The 14,793-nt window shown below is 44.1% G+C and overlaps 1 protein-coding gene across 3 annotated transcripts in view; it reads left to right on the top strand.

Annotated features, from left to right (window-relative positions):
* The window catches only part of sema4ab (sema domain, immunoglobulin domain (Ig), transmembrane domain (TM) and short cytoplasmic domain, (semaphorin) 4Ab), a 36,745-nt gene extending 22,475 nt beyond the window's left edge, over positions 1-14,270 (top strand). For 2 of the 3 annotated variants that reach the window (XM_010873660.4, XM_010873659.4), the window contains 12 exons: positions 1,995-2,152; positions 2,642-2,701; positions 3,642-3,740; positions 5,884-5,989; positions 8,788-8,910; positions 9,204-9,331; positions 9,412-9,593; positions 9,971-10,115; positions 10,552-10,741; positions 10,855-10,970; positions 12,047-12,210; positions 12,333-14,270. In XM_010873660.4, coding sequence (XP_010871962.1) covers positions 1,995-2,152; positions 2,642-2,701; positions 3,642-3,740; positions 5,884-5,989; positions 8,788-8,910; positions 9,204-9,331; positions 9,412-9,593; positions 9,971-10,115; positions 10,552-10,741; positions 10,855-10,970; positions 12,047-12,210; positions 12,333-13,194 — 2,333 coding nt within the window. In that variant the 3' untranslated portion in view covers positions 13,195-14,270. The remainder of the gene's footprint in view (positions 1-1,994; positions 2,153-2,641; positions 2,702-3,641; positions 3,741-5,883; positions 5,990-8,787; positions 8,911-9,203; positions 9,332-9,411; positions 9,594-9,970; positions 10,116-10,551; positions 10,742-10,854; positions 10,971-12,046; positions 12,211-12,332) is intronic. The other variant, XM_020050345.3, reaches the window with a different exon arrangement.
* The last annotated feature ends 523 nt before the right edge of the window (positions 14,271-14,793 follow it).

Genomic DNA, 14,793 nt, shown 5'->3' with positions numbered 1-14,793 from the left:
AACTTCATTTACTTCACCAGAGTCTTATGAACTCGTAGGTAAAATGTTTGTGTGGGCGTTCTGTTTGAAGGAAGTTGCTGATTCAGTCCAGCGTCTGACTAGTATTGGCGCAACAACGGCTAGTATGCTGTAATTATCATTGGTTCATAGAACAAAAACACTGGCTGCCGATGCATACATTTGGTCATTTCAAGTTGATCTGACTGAAGGTACATAATGCTTCGTTGATAAAACCCAATTATACAATATACTGAACCAGAGACTTCATCTGAGTTCAGTCATAAATAGTATTAGCCAACAATTATTTTCCTGTTAGCTATGAACCAGACAACCAAGGCAAAATCATTTCACTAATGAGGAAAAATAGCAATGTTTGGTCTGTTATGCTCATGTAGGGCTAGTTTTAACTAGTGTTGCCCCAGGGATCCAGTGTTCTCATTTGACAGAAGCCTATATAATGAACGATAACCGTTTTCTGGATGTCAGTGCCTCTAGTCAGTAATTGGTAGGATATTTTTATCCTCATCAGTCATCCACACGAAAACATGTCGCGTGTGTATATATCTATGTCGACGTGTGGCTGTGTTTTTAGTCAGGCCTGTGGGTTTCTGTTAACTTTATCAAGTATAATGCCCAGAGCTCATACATCCCACCAACACTAACTAAAGCAACAGTGACTGAGCATTATTTGTCAGCTCCTTGTCACGTCCTTCACGTTCAATGAATAACACCACGCTATCATAAGGCAGATCAGTGTTCTTAATATTCAGTATTCATGCTTAACAACCAAGCCCCACAAACGTCACTGATGGCGCCACGGATAGGATGCTACTGCAGCAGCCCAGGATTGTGACTTGGCCTTTCCTGTAGAGCCTCTGATTACAATGAGTACCATGGCACTGCTGCCTCATTAAATTAATTAATCCCCAAAAAACCATGTCGGTTGATTAATTTGGTTGCGTTTGAGAAGTGCCAACATCCCCAATACTAGGTAGGTTATTTTTTTTTAAGTTTATCAGTTAAGTTTTGTTTCATTCTTGCTACACCAAGATGTAATCTCTGCTATCACATGTTGTGTCTTTTTGTTTGTTTGCAGTGTTGAAATATTTGACATGACTTGGATTACACAAAGTTAACAGTATGACCAGAAACGCTGTCACTCATTCCTTGTGTATTGGCTCAGCGTCTCACACATCCCTGTGTTAGAAAAAGGAAGTTAAATATCACAACTGGCCCCAAGTGTTCATTGAGAGCTTTTTTTGCAGAGAGTGATCCACATCTGCAGTTTTGGAAAATGCTTGACTTTAAAGGCCATAGGGTGTTTTCTGCTTTTGTTCTGTACTATACAGGTGTACTATATCTCTTGTCAAAATGCTTCTCTCCGCAGTTCTGTAACTGTTACATTTTTGTGTCCCCCTAAGCTTTTGCCAAGATGGCTAATTGTCCTCCGGTCCACACAATACAAATGAAGTAGCCTTCTTTGTAGCCTGGACTAAATTGATTGCATCAGCTGATTTCAGACACTTCCCCCAATGACATTAGTTAAAGAAGAATAAAGCATATTGTATCAGCTTCCTGCTGAAGGAAGAAACCAATGTGACATCCAAAGCAATTATTTATTACAATAGGACTCATACTTCCTCAACTCTTTCAGTGCAACCGCTGAACAGTTTATTTCAATGCAAATGATCTGGTGTAACGTTTGCCCTTTAGGGCACACTCCTTTTATAGGAAAAAGTGCTGGGTGCAATGATACCTTAATATAATATGTATTCATTTAGCGTTTATTTTCATTGTGTCTTTAGGTGCTGAAAATGTCAACATAGGCAATTTGTTTTCTGACTATTTACCATATTCTCTATTCCATAGAAATCCAACACGATGATCCAAATATTAGTCTGCTTGATATGTCGATCCAACAACTGCGTGTGAACTTTGTTTTTCATGTGAGATGTATGCATACCGACAGTCACTGTTAACATATCGCACAACAGGCACTCCCGGGAGGTCCCTCAGCCGCTTCAACAGCTCGGATGTCCGCAACACCACCACACTGTTGCTAAGCGACGATGGTGACACACTGTTTGTTGGCGCTCGAGACTTCGTCCTGTCTTTGGATGTCGGTCAGGAGGACATCGTAGTGAAGAGCAAGGTGGGTGGATTTGACCCTTACAGCTGCTGTATGTCATTAACAAGTGTGATGAACGTTTGATACTGATATGGTGGAGAGAGACCGGGAACAGGCATGCATGTGTTCATGGTCAGGGAGAGCGTTTTATTAAGCAGTGAAAAAAAAATAAAATCAACTGGTGGGCAAACCGCTGGGGCTGGAGAGACAGCTTCTTTCTTTGTCGGCACAGCAGCAGTTGTTCACTTGGGCCAGGTGGTTCCAACAGGGTTGCTGGCCCAGTGATGATGCACCAGAGTACTTACCTTATTCGCTCACTCAAGTTCAATCATAGGACCACCAGCTTTTGTAGAATACTGGGATGTCTTCAAAGCCGCACAGAGCCCATCTGAGCCGCAGAAGGTTTTTTTCTCCATCTGTTGGTTTAGTTTAGCAGTTTTTATCAGAAACGCAAACACAGCTGGTTCAACAGTCTTAACACTGACCTCTCTCCCTCCTCAATTCTCCTCTCAGCTGGACTGGTCTCCCTCAAATAATGAAATGAACGACTGCTTCATGAAGGGCAAGAAAAAGGTAAGTTAACCTTGGCTCAGCCAGATCTTCTCTTTAGCATTATTATGGGCCTGTATGTAGTATCCCTAGCATCAAGCTTGGTACTTGATGTCTTTCTCTGTGACCGGTCAGAGCTATTCTATGAACCCCATATACATTAAACGTAATGGCCATCCATATAATAACCAATCCCATTATATAATACAGAGTTTATCCTCTCTTAGGTATGGACTAGCATACATTGAGGTACTTACAGCTCCAGAAAAAATGAAGAGGCCACTGCACCTTTTTCTTTCCTTTTCAAAAAGTCATAGGGGATGGTTTTGAGCGAAGGGTTAAACAGAAGGGTTAAAGTTAAGAAACCACTGCAAATTGAACGCTTCTGTTCCTCAAACTTTCCTTTAAAAATTATTTGTAAAGGAAAGAAAAAGGTGCTGTGGTCAATTTTTTCCAGAGTTGTATGTGTCCACATTAGCAATGTGGCCCACGTCCCATGATTTCGTATAAAGGATTAAGCTGTATAAGTTGTATTTGCCAGTGAGTGGAAGGAACAACAGAAGTACCATCAAGTAAGGCTTCACGTGTCGCCCCATTAAACTGATTAATGGGGTCAGGGTGACCAGCGCTATTGGCTCCGCTGACCTGTTCCTTATAAGCATACTGACCCAAGATTGTTGCGGTGGTTCCCACTTCTGGAAGTTCGTTGTGTTTCGCAGGTTTATCGATTTTTGGCTTGGCTGGCACCTATTACACTAGGCAAACATTTAAATTCAGAAATTCCTTTTAACGAGAATTAGCGGGGCACTCTGTATTGTGTAGCTTAGAGACATAAGCAGTAGAACAGTGTGTTCTAAGGTCCCGTGTTTTTCTACACGGTTTATGAAAGGACTGTTTTCTACACTTTCATATGACAGGACTGTTTCAAATGATTTGCAACGTCTCCTCCCTGTCCCCCATGTAGGCTGACTGTCATAACTTCATCCGGGTACTGCAGTTCCTCAACTCAACGCACATGTACGCCTGTGGGACGTTTGCCTTCAGTCCACGCTGCACCTACATTGTAAGACCGGTTTCTCTTTCTCCAAACTAAGGACCTATTCCCAGCATGACGTTTTGGTAATAGACAAAATACGGGATAAAACATGGCTTATTAGGTGTTTTGGCCACTACGAGCCCCCCAAGACAGTTTTAACGTGCATTTGCATAGATTCTGCAAGTGGCTGGAACTCTACTGAAGAGGATGTAACCCTTTCCGCCCATGAGAAATTCCATTATTTCAGCACTGCTGCCAAGTCTCCCATATCTGTGTACTTATGGGTTGAGATCTGGTGGCTGATTTGGCCATGGCATATGGTTTGTATTGTATTCATGCTCATAAAAAAACATTCCACGACCACCAGTGATAATCATTATTTCACAAAGTTCTTTCAGATCACAATATAACGCGATGACTCTGCCCTCACACCAGCTTCACTCTGCTGTCTCTGAGTGAGTGCTGTGTGCATCAAGGGTGGACATTTCAGCCTGTCACCCACTGAGTGCTTTCTCCAGATCTCTTAGGAGGGTCACAGGCTGTACCAGTTAACCTATTTTATCTGCTGGCCAAAGACATTAGTGCCAAACACATCAAGGCTGTTGACCGGTTGCTCGCTAGCTTACGCTCGCTTCATCAGACCGATTTATATGAATGTGGGTATCTATTATTTATTTTAGTTTTTAGGAAACGTGTGTGTGTGTGTGTGTGTGTGTGCGCCACTGCTCCACATAAGATTAGTCATTTCTTAATCCAGTGATGTGTGGCTCTGGGCTCAGTGACCAGCCAAATGTTTTCATGCTCCGATAGCTCGCCCTACCCCCCGGAGACTGGTGCCCAGGGGCTGAGACAGAGTGAATGTCTGCCTGCCTGCGCCTGGTTCTGTGTGTGGGGGCATTTCTATGTGATGGTGTGTAAGGGAAGGGGTCCTCGCGTGACTACCAGTCCAGCCTGTTAACCCGTGTCAGGTCATGTGATGGTAACTTCACGTGACTACATTGACAACGCCAGCCAGGGCTCTCTGTCTGGGCTTTGTCTCCTGAATAAATTATATTTTTGCCGGTCCGTGTAAGTGGAGCCGGGCAAGAAGAGCGAATGTCTCTGAGTAAGTGACTGACTGACTTACCTTGTTAAATAGCATAGTGGTTAGAGAAGTGGATCTGCAAGCTATAGGTCCGCGAATCTCCATAGTCAAAACAAAGTGCGTTTGGATTTGTATCCGGATAGACACAAACTTCACTGGCTATAACCTTCAGTATCTTTATTATAGTAAACCTAAAAATATTAACTTTACGGTTATATTGCGATTGTTTCTGGTAGATTTTCGAAGTACGCATCCGTGCATGCTTTTTTGGTCAGGATAGAGTCTCTCTAGCAAACGCTTAATTTTTATGACTATTCCTAGGACGTTAGTAGATAATAGTAAGCCTATTACTAGCTAATAAGCTGTTAAAACAGCTAGTGGCTGTTTTAACAAGTTCATAAATGCTATTTGTGGTGGAGGTAAACTTAATAAGAAACATTAGTCAGTTTAACCCAATGCTGAATGGTGTCTAGTGACTGATAGAACATGTAGTGCCATGTGTAGCAGCCAGTCACATATAGCTGTAACAGTGAGGGCAACAATGTTTATTAATTTTAATTGCGGGCTGGCTGAACTAGGCTTGCCTCATTCTTTTTCTGGTTTAATGTTACATGCTGTGCTTTGCCAGCACAAGGCAGCATGTTTTATCTTTACTAACCATTTTAAATATGTGTCTGCTGACAGTTTCACACAACTAAATTGACACGGCCAGCCAAGTCCCTCAGACTGGGCATTGTCTCTTTTAAATAAATCATATTTCTTAATTTATGTATGTTACTTAGCCAGAACAAGGCAGCTTGTATTTATCTTCACTAAACATTTTAAATGCAGGCCTGGTTTTGCAAGAAATTATCTAGTTGCTTAACACTTATTAGCTGCTTTACTGGAAGCATCGACCAGAGCCTCTTATTTCCCCTCATGAGCCATCTGTAGGAAAGAGACTGGTTTCATTGACTAAAATAGAAACCTATCACTTGTTGGTCTGTTGCTCTTGATGTTCTTATGAAACTGTACTATACAAAGACTGATTTGGCCAGCTTATGTCAAGCTTTTTTGTGGTGACCCTGCTCTACTCTTCCTCTCCAGAACCATGAGACATTCTCCTTTGTGACAAGCCCCAGTGGCAAGCCCGAGGAGGGGAGAGGTCGCTGCCCCTACGACCCCTACCAGCGTAATTCTGCCATCACCGTGGGTAAGAGATGACTCCCAGGAAGTCAGAGGGCCGCTGCTATCAGATAACTAACCGGAGGACAGTGGCATCTCTTTAGACAAAATGGAATTGGCAAAGGTCATCAAGGACATCATAGCCTTCTGCATTTGTCAGGAAGTGTACCATTAGTGTTTGAACTCTGGATAATCATCATAATCCAGTAGCTTTCAATGCACTGAATGCAACCTGTAATATAATGGCTTCAGAAAGTCTAGACTCCTTCACTTCCTCCGTATTGCTTTGCGTTATAGACTTGATGTGTAAATGGTCAAAAACCTACTCACTATACACAATAATGAAAAAAAAAAAAAAGGTTTTTGACATTTGTTCCACTCTATAAAAAAAGAGAATATATCTCATGTGTTTTCAAACCTTTAACCATGATACTCCACACTAAGCTCAGATTCAAATGTGTCCTTCGAAATCCGTAATGTCTGTAAAACCTAAATCAAATGATTTCGAAAGGCACACACCAGTCTATAGAAGATCTTACAATTTACAGTGCATAATCGAGCAAAAACGAAGTCAAGAAGTCCACAGAGCTCTATTGACCTGGTGGTGGGAGCATCATGCTATGGGAGTGCCATTGAACTGTGAAAGATCTGCAAGAAAGAATGGGAGAAACTGTCCAAATGCGGTTGTGCAAAGCTGATTGAGGCATACCCAAGAAGATTGCTGCCCAAGGCACTTCTACGAAGTGCTGAATAAATGGTCTGAATACTTACTCGTCATCATATACTCGTTAGCCTTGAACATCTGTTATCAAATGTCTGAAAACTGGTTTTCTGGGTCCCTTTTATCTTCCCTGTACAAAGCCTGACTGAGGGTAGGTCTCTCGTCGAGAGATGGCAGCTGAGCTGCGTTTAAGGCTAGCAGCTGGGCTGCATTGAAGGGCCCCATTTAGCGGTCCAAGGCCAGGAGATTCTCCCTGGGTCGTTGGCCCAACGCTGTTATATAATCTTTGTTCCACATGTCCTTTCCTACTTCACACCTGCCTGAAGGTTTATATATGTGTGTGTGAGTAGATCTTTTTGTGGGCGGGGGTAAACCTTTTGGCTCATGGGCTGCAGTTCATTTGCTGGAATTTGTCCACCCCCTGGCTTACGGAGATAGGGATCCATGTAGGACTCATGGAAGCCATTCAGGGACACACCTGTAAAATAACACCATACAGTAAAGAAATAGGATATTTAGGCCACATGCCCAGTTTTACTTTCTCTTATCTATTTATATAAACACACACACAGCTCTGGAAAAAATTACAAGACTGCTGCACCTTTTACTTTCCTTTCCAAAAAAGTTGGAATGGAAGGTTTTGAGTGAGGGTTAAAATTAAGAGACCACTGCAAATTGAACATTTCTGTTCCTGTTTTTTGGGAAAGGAAAGTAAAAGGTGCAGTGGTCTCTTAATTTTTCCCAGAGCTGTATTAATATGGAAGATGCCATGGTATTGCAATGCTGTTTTTAATCTGTGATTTTTATGCAATGTAGAAAAATCTTCTTTCCCATAAGCCCCTGGCCTGATCTGTTTTCTTTGTGTGTGACAACTAGGACACACAGTTCGGGGGCAGGTTGACATGGTCACCTACAACATGATTAACAACCTTGATAAACACTATGTCATTCAAATACTGAGCTATATTGCATGTTTTGTGTGAAACGATTGCCTGGGGAGATTGGTACCTTTTGAGATTTTTGTTTTAATCAAACAAACATTTAATTGCGACTCTGCACTGTTGCTTAGAAAAAGGAAGTCTGAGCGGATATCTGGTCTTGAGTGAGTAAACTTGAAAGAAATCTATGCTTCCGTTGTTCATCTGCAGCTGTAACCTCATTCTTAGTGTTAAACTGTCAACACAACATCAACACCATGCATGGCATTTATTTTTATTTTTATGTGGTTTGGTTGAGACGAGACTTCTTCTGGTCTAAACTTTTTGACAAACATTTGTGAGTTCAAATTTCTTAACCAACTTTGTGTTTGGATATCATTTTAACAGACACACATACCACACCATATGCAATTCAACGTAATTCACATTTTAAAAAACTATTAATGCCTCAAGCAGTTATGTTTAACTCCATGTAATTGTGGAATGCCAGAACACGGGTAATTATTTGAGCCAAATACATGTTCAGACTTCAAAAAAATATGTAAACATACATTTTATTTATAAAATACAACACAGTAACTAGACCAGTTGTTTAGATGACACTAATGAAAGACAGCCTGAAACATATGAAATCTTGTGAAGTTCACAGTTTTGGTTGGGCCTCACCAGTTGTACAGCAGTCTAGAAAGCAGTTTAAGGCCCACAAAGGGCAATACAAAATTGTCTGTCTACCCTCCATGTTGGAGGTAGATGGTCGGGGAGGATTTCATTGTAACGCCCCTTACCAGCCAAATTGCTTGTTACCCGGATGAGCATTCTTCAGCAAGCATCTTGATTACGGCTGTCCTGGTTAAGTGACAAAGAAACACCGCTTGGAGAGACTTGTTTCTTTGGGGACTCATGTTCTGATCTTTGTAGTCACATTGGATATTATTAAATGCGGGTAAATATATAATGTTGAAGAAATATTGTGTGGAGTGCAATAGGTTTTGTTGTTATCCAATGCCTGTTCATTTGTTGAGTTCGGTCATGAATAAAGTTTTAGACTGGTTATCGTGGGTGATTTTTATGTATTTTTTTTTCTAGCCTTTCTTCTTGTTATTTTGTATATTTTCTCATTCACATCTGAAACATGCAGTCTCTTGACCTAATTGTTTGTGGGTTCAGATGGAGAGCTGTACACAGGGACGGTAGCGGACTACATGGGTAATAGACCGGTCATCTCCCGCCACCTCAGTGAGGGCAGCCACATTGATCTGAAGCTGGATGACACTTTGGGCTGGCTGGAGGGTAAATGTCTACAAAAACCTGAACTAATGATGTAATACACCCATCCCTATAGCACTTGCAAAACGTACATGACAGCAGAAATACTCTTGTGTTCTTTACTAAAAAAAAAAATCAGATAAATTGCAGCCAAAAAGATCTGAACATTGTGACTTCAGTGTTTAAACTTGTCTTTTAAAGGACTACAGTTTTTAAGGAAATTATTTTTGATTCTTTAGTTCATGATTTTGCCTAACACATTTTCAGGTATGTTTCTCTTTCTCAATCTAGCCATTGTTCACATTTTTTTTTTTCAGATCCCACTTTTATCAGTTCCAGCTTTGTGCCCAGTGAGGAAAAGATTTATTTCTTCTTCAGTGAAGTGGGTCGGGAGTACGACTTCATAGACAAGTTCACAGTCTCTCGCATCGCTCAAGTCTGCACGGTAAGACCTTGGGAGATGGAGTATGCTAGCTTGTGGTTGTACTTCTGCATGCATGCTCAACCATTTCCTCTCTGTCTCAGAGTGACGTTGGGGGGCAGCGAACCCTGCAGAAGCGCTGGACAACCTTCGCTAAAGCCCAGCTCCTGTGCAAGTCTGACAATGAGCTGCCCTACAACATCCTCCAGGACATAGTAACCCTACCGCCTCCGGAGGGGACCCCAGTGGACGAGACCCTCTTCTTTGGCATCTTTACCTCTCAGTGGTCAGTAATTTACACATTCAGTATACGATCTGAATGCCATTGAAGACATTCATTGCATTCCCTAATTTGAAAGCTGTTTTCTAGTGTTGCCTTTATGGTTGCTCCAAGCTTGGCCCACATGGGCAATCTCCTTGTAATTGGTGTTAAAGCCAATGAGCTTCGTTTCTTTGCTGTTTGAGTCAGCCAGCCAAAGGCACCATAACGATGGGCGTTGGAAAAAGACAGCTGACCCAGCTCAGCCCTGCGTTATCCAATGAGGTTTCAGGAAGAGCTATGGTGTATGACAAAGTTCCTTTGAAACGTTTTGGGAGATTCTGCTGCCACTGCATTGTGCCATGGTATGTGACCGGAGGTCTCTGACATTCGTGCGATACTAGGTCCGTGAACTCGGGGCAGTCGGTTGTGTGTGCGTTCCGCCTGGGTGACATCAAAGCTGTTTTCGGGGGCAACTACAAGGTCTTGAATCGGGACACACTGCGATGGAGCACGCGGGTTCAGGAGAAGGTTGCCAACCCAGGAGTGGTAAGCAACGTTTCCTTTTTAATGATGACATAGGGTTCCCCAGAAAGTCCCCAGAAATATGTGCTCATTAGCCTAATGTTAACTACTTCAAAGAAGTTGAGTGAAAGGGAAAAGATTCAGAAATTGAACACAACTTCTCCAAACAGAATAAACAAAAGCCGCCCTGACAAAACAAGGCAGAGAGCCTTGTTCATCCTTGCCAAGGTAACATGGCATTTGTTTGGGTCTCGATCTGCTTTAGGCTTCGTCTGGACAGGTTGAATATTCTGCCGAAACATTCACACATCAACTTGGCAATAATACATGTGACATTGAAGTTGAAATCCTCTTCAGTAGGACACTTGCTGTGGGTGACCCCCCACACAGGTCCGCAGCCTACAGCTGGATAATTCTAGCATGTTCCGCCCTGAACCCCCACGCGTCTCTCCCTCCTCAGTGCGGCCTGCACAATGCCTCAGACAACACCCTCCGCTTCGTCAAAGAGAACTTCCTCGCGGAGGACAGTGTACATCCTGCGAGGCGGCGCCTGACCCTGGTGTCGCCTGACCGGCGCTACACCCACCTGGCCGCCCAGAGAGTACAGGCGTCCGGCGGCAGGAACTACACCGTTCTTTTCCTGCTCACAGGTACCGGTCATGGCTTTTAACTTAGCTGAATCTCGTCGAAATGCTGGGTTTTGAATGTACGCATGTCCACACCGTTACCGCGTGAGTAACCGCATTTGAACGTCTGCTTTCAGAAGCAGGCTACCTCCATAAAGCGGTGCTGCTGGACGACGGCCCCCACATCATCGAGGAGGTCCAGGTCTTTGAGCAGCCTCAGCCGATCAAAAGCGTCCTGCTCTCCATATCCAAGGTACCGTTCTAGCCATTTGGTATTCTCCGCCTCAAGTCATGCAGTCATACCGCTTTACCCTCGCTTCACTGTCACGTAAGGTTTTGAAGCGGTCTACAACCCCAGGGGCCGGATGGCACTTAACATTAGCACTTCAGCGTGCGTGATGTAAACACAGAGTCCTCTGGCCATAGCTCTCAGATGTCTCCTTTTTGATTAACTCCCAATGTGAAATAATCCCTCAACCCCCCCCCCCCCCCAAACCATACATCTGGTCAGCTCATGCGTGACTGCCTCGTCTGTTGCTTTTACCTCAAGGCAGGCGATGGCTTCCCCCCTGAGGATTAGATCACATTAAAGTATAACACAGTGGAGCTAGTGTCACGCTAGTTGTTTGCGCGATGCATATGACGGGGCAGACAGGCAGGCCCAAAAAAATGGAAAGGTCAGTGCGTGTGTGTGTGTTCATCCCGCCAGTTGCCCCGAGGGCTCAACCAATCACATCACATCTGCTGGCGACTGGCAGTTGGAAATGGCCCAGGGAGTCTGTGTCACTCGCTGGCTTCACGCCTTCTGAAGATGTATAAAGATGTATGCAGTGACTGCAAGTCTCTTTGAATAAAACCTAAACCTCACTGTACATTTAATATTTGCAGTGGGTTGTTTGTGGTTACCATAGAAAATATGCAAAGTGATTTACGTGCCTCAAAGCTGTTATAATACAATGAAATTGCATATAATTACCACTGCTTCTACTAATTTTTATGTTTTAACTAAAAGCAGTTCATATGCTGGTGTCAGTTGTCACCCTTAGTCAGTTTAACTGTCTAAGTGTACATTGTACATGCTAAAGGAACATAAGCTGGTTAGGTTTTGCAAGGCTTTATGCCCGGACAATGTGACTGTAGAGAAGGGAATGGTTTTATCCCTGATTAGCCGTGTGTATAAGTAGATCAACATGTCCCAAAGAATTGTCGTTCTCAGACTGAGCAAGAAAATATGTTAATTTTAACAGACACTTTGTGTACTTAATGTGTTTGCCATAGGAGTACGCTAGCATTAGCGAACCAGGCCTCATGTTATTCTTCCCTCCTCAGGGTGTGGTGTTTGTGGGTTCATCAGAAGGGGTGGTGAGGGTGCCAGTGTCCAACTGCTCCTACTACGGGAGCTGTGCTGAGTGTGTTCTGGCTCGGGACCCATTCTGTGCCTGGGACCACTCCAACAAAGTCTGCGCCCCCACCATCAGCATCCAGGACCAGGCGTGAGTTTAACACCCAGTCGTATACAGCACATTCAATTCTAATGTGATGCACCCAGCACAACCCCAATATACCACACACACACACACACACTCAATGACCGTGTTGACCTCTTCTTCGGCAGAGGCCAGGATGTGGAAAGAGGCTCCGTGCAGGGGCAGTGTACTTCGCCCATTATGCCCAGGTCCAGATCTGGACCTGAAAAATTCAAGCTGGTGTCTGTGTCCCTGAAAGAGGTGGTGCGACTGCAGTGCCCAGAGGCCTCCCGCCTGGCCCGACGCGAATGGGTGGGTCCTGACCGCCTCCTCTCCCCAGAGCTCTACCTTCAGCCGGAAGACGGAAGCCTGCAGTTCCTGGCTACGGCCGACACCCTGGGCCAGTACAGGTGCATCTCCATGGAGAACGACTATGAGCAGGCCCTGGCAGTCTACCAGGTGAAGCAGAAGAGCAGCCCAACCCCAGAGACGGCCCCCCCCAGCGAGACGCCCACCCAGCGCCTCCTGCCAACCACCCCGGCCGACTCAGCGCTCACCCTGCCCCCGACGGTTGCCATGCCAGAGCCGGCCGCGTCGGCCACCACCAGGCAAGCCAGCAGGAACTTCACATACTGGGTGAAGCAGATGGGGGAGACCGGGGCGGAGTCACGGGGAGAGGAGGCGCTTCTGCTGGAGCGAGGGAGCACCTACCTGAAGGAACTGGTGGTGGTGTCCATGCTGCTGGCGGGGTGCGTATTCCTCCTGGTGGCCATCGGGCTGTACCGCGTGAGGCAGCGCTGTCGCAACAAGACTGCTCCCCAGGACAGCTCCCCAGGAAGGGACTCAGAGCAGGGTGACCCTCACGAGCAGGAGCCCCTCCGAGACGGCCAGTCGCCGTGCAGCAACGGCAAGCAGAACGGCCAAGCGGCGCCCAACGGCCAGGCCAACGGGGTGATGTGCAACGGCACGCCGAAAGGATCCAATGGGCATCTGCCGAACACCCCAACCTGAGGGAAACCGTTGACCGCATTTCACCCTAACAGTTGATCAGACCAGAACGACCACTCTCCCTTTCCATTCTGAGACACACAGACACAGCCTACGACTGGCCTCTGGACCGCGCAGACATGGGGGTGGGGCAACGGCGAGTAGGACTGTCGTGGCAACTAAACGGACGCTGATTTATTTTGATACGGTACTGACCTGTGTGAATTAAACTGAACATGACTCTCTCCTGCTTTTAAGTAATATTGTGTATTGTGCTGTATCTACTTTTGAAACGAGGTTCCATTGACTAGACTGTTTTTGTGTATTTAACGAAAGAGCCAAGAAAGCCGATTTATCGAATGTACATGAAGGATTGGATCACTGCACTGCCGCCACTGCCAGAAAGCCGGTTTCCAATGAACTTTTCAAATGGTGTCCGTTCAAATCTCAGGCGGTGTGGATGCATATTACACGAAACCCAGAAACAGCCTTTTTCTTATGTTTGAACATTGAATTTGTTGCATCAGGTCTATATTGCTAAACCACTCTCTATGCCGCACTAAAGCAAGTTACCAGACCTTGCGCTGTTCTGATGTGCAAGGTTTATTCAACTCAACTATTTATTTAGCTGGTTTATTTTGCGTTGAATATGCATCCAATGACTTCAAGCACATGCTTTAGTTTTGTTCTGTCACCCAGATGCCGATTTTATTATTTTTATTATTCTACATTCTAAAGCTGTGAAAGCATTGACAATGTAGAGCTGGTCTCTTCCAGAATTAAACTACTTTTTTCTGGTGAGGGACTAATTTATTGTGTTTTCAGCATATAAACTGGACAGAAATCCTAAAATCTGAAAATCTCTTACTGAAAACTGTGATATTGCCAAAATAGCATTACGTATACAATGGAAAAAATATTGTTTTGCTAGACTGGTATACAGTGACTGAAAATGGTTGAGGGAAAACTGGTTAATTTTAAGCTGAAGTTGAATAAATATGGTACTTGTTAAACCACTTTTTTTCTTTACAGACGTTTTGTCTTTATTTTTATACAATCCCATGTCAGTGTTGCAAATAAAATTACGTTTGTGCAAAACATGTCATGTGTGTTTTTCTTTGTATTTTAAAGCGTTGGAAGTATTATAGCTTTGTTGAGAAGGATTACAGAAGAAATGGCTCCAGGGTGTTTTCCATAGGAATTGGTCAATGTGCTGTGAGACAGTTCTTCACATAATGCTTCTGCACCATCAGTCTTAATGGTGCCATGTATTATGCACTTCAAACAGTTTCATCGGGTGATGAACTCAATGGCTTCCTACTGTTAACCAAAGGTGACTGGATTCAACAGGGTCGGATTGATTTTGGTCATAGTCTTTGTTATACAGTAGTCTGTCAACTGTACTCTATCATGTGGGTAGGTAATGTTTTTTAAATGGGATGGTTGTTTTGGGCATCTTACACTCAGACATTTTGGCATGGTTGCTACCAAAACTACTCTGCTGACTTCGAAGTAGCCATGAGACAATGTAGTGTTTTACTGCCATCCAGTGGACACACTAAAAGTCAATAGATAAACAGTGGGGAGAACAAGTATTTGATACACTGCCGATTTTACAGGTTT

This window comes from Esox lucius, chromosome 10, assembly GCF_011004845.1.
Source record: "Esox lucius isolate fEsoLuc1 chromosome 10, fEsoLuc1.pri, whole genome shotgun sequence".
Lineage (NCBI taxonomy): Eukaryota > Metazoa > Chordata > Actinopteri > Esociformes > Esocidae > Esox > Esox lucius.
The sequence above is the reverse complement of the archived record's forward strand: the minus strand, read 5'-3'. Positions and strand labels throughout refer to the sequence as shown.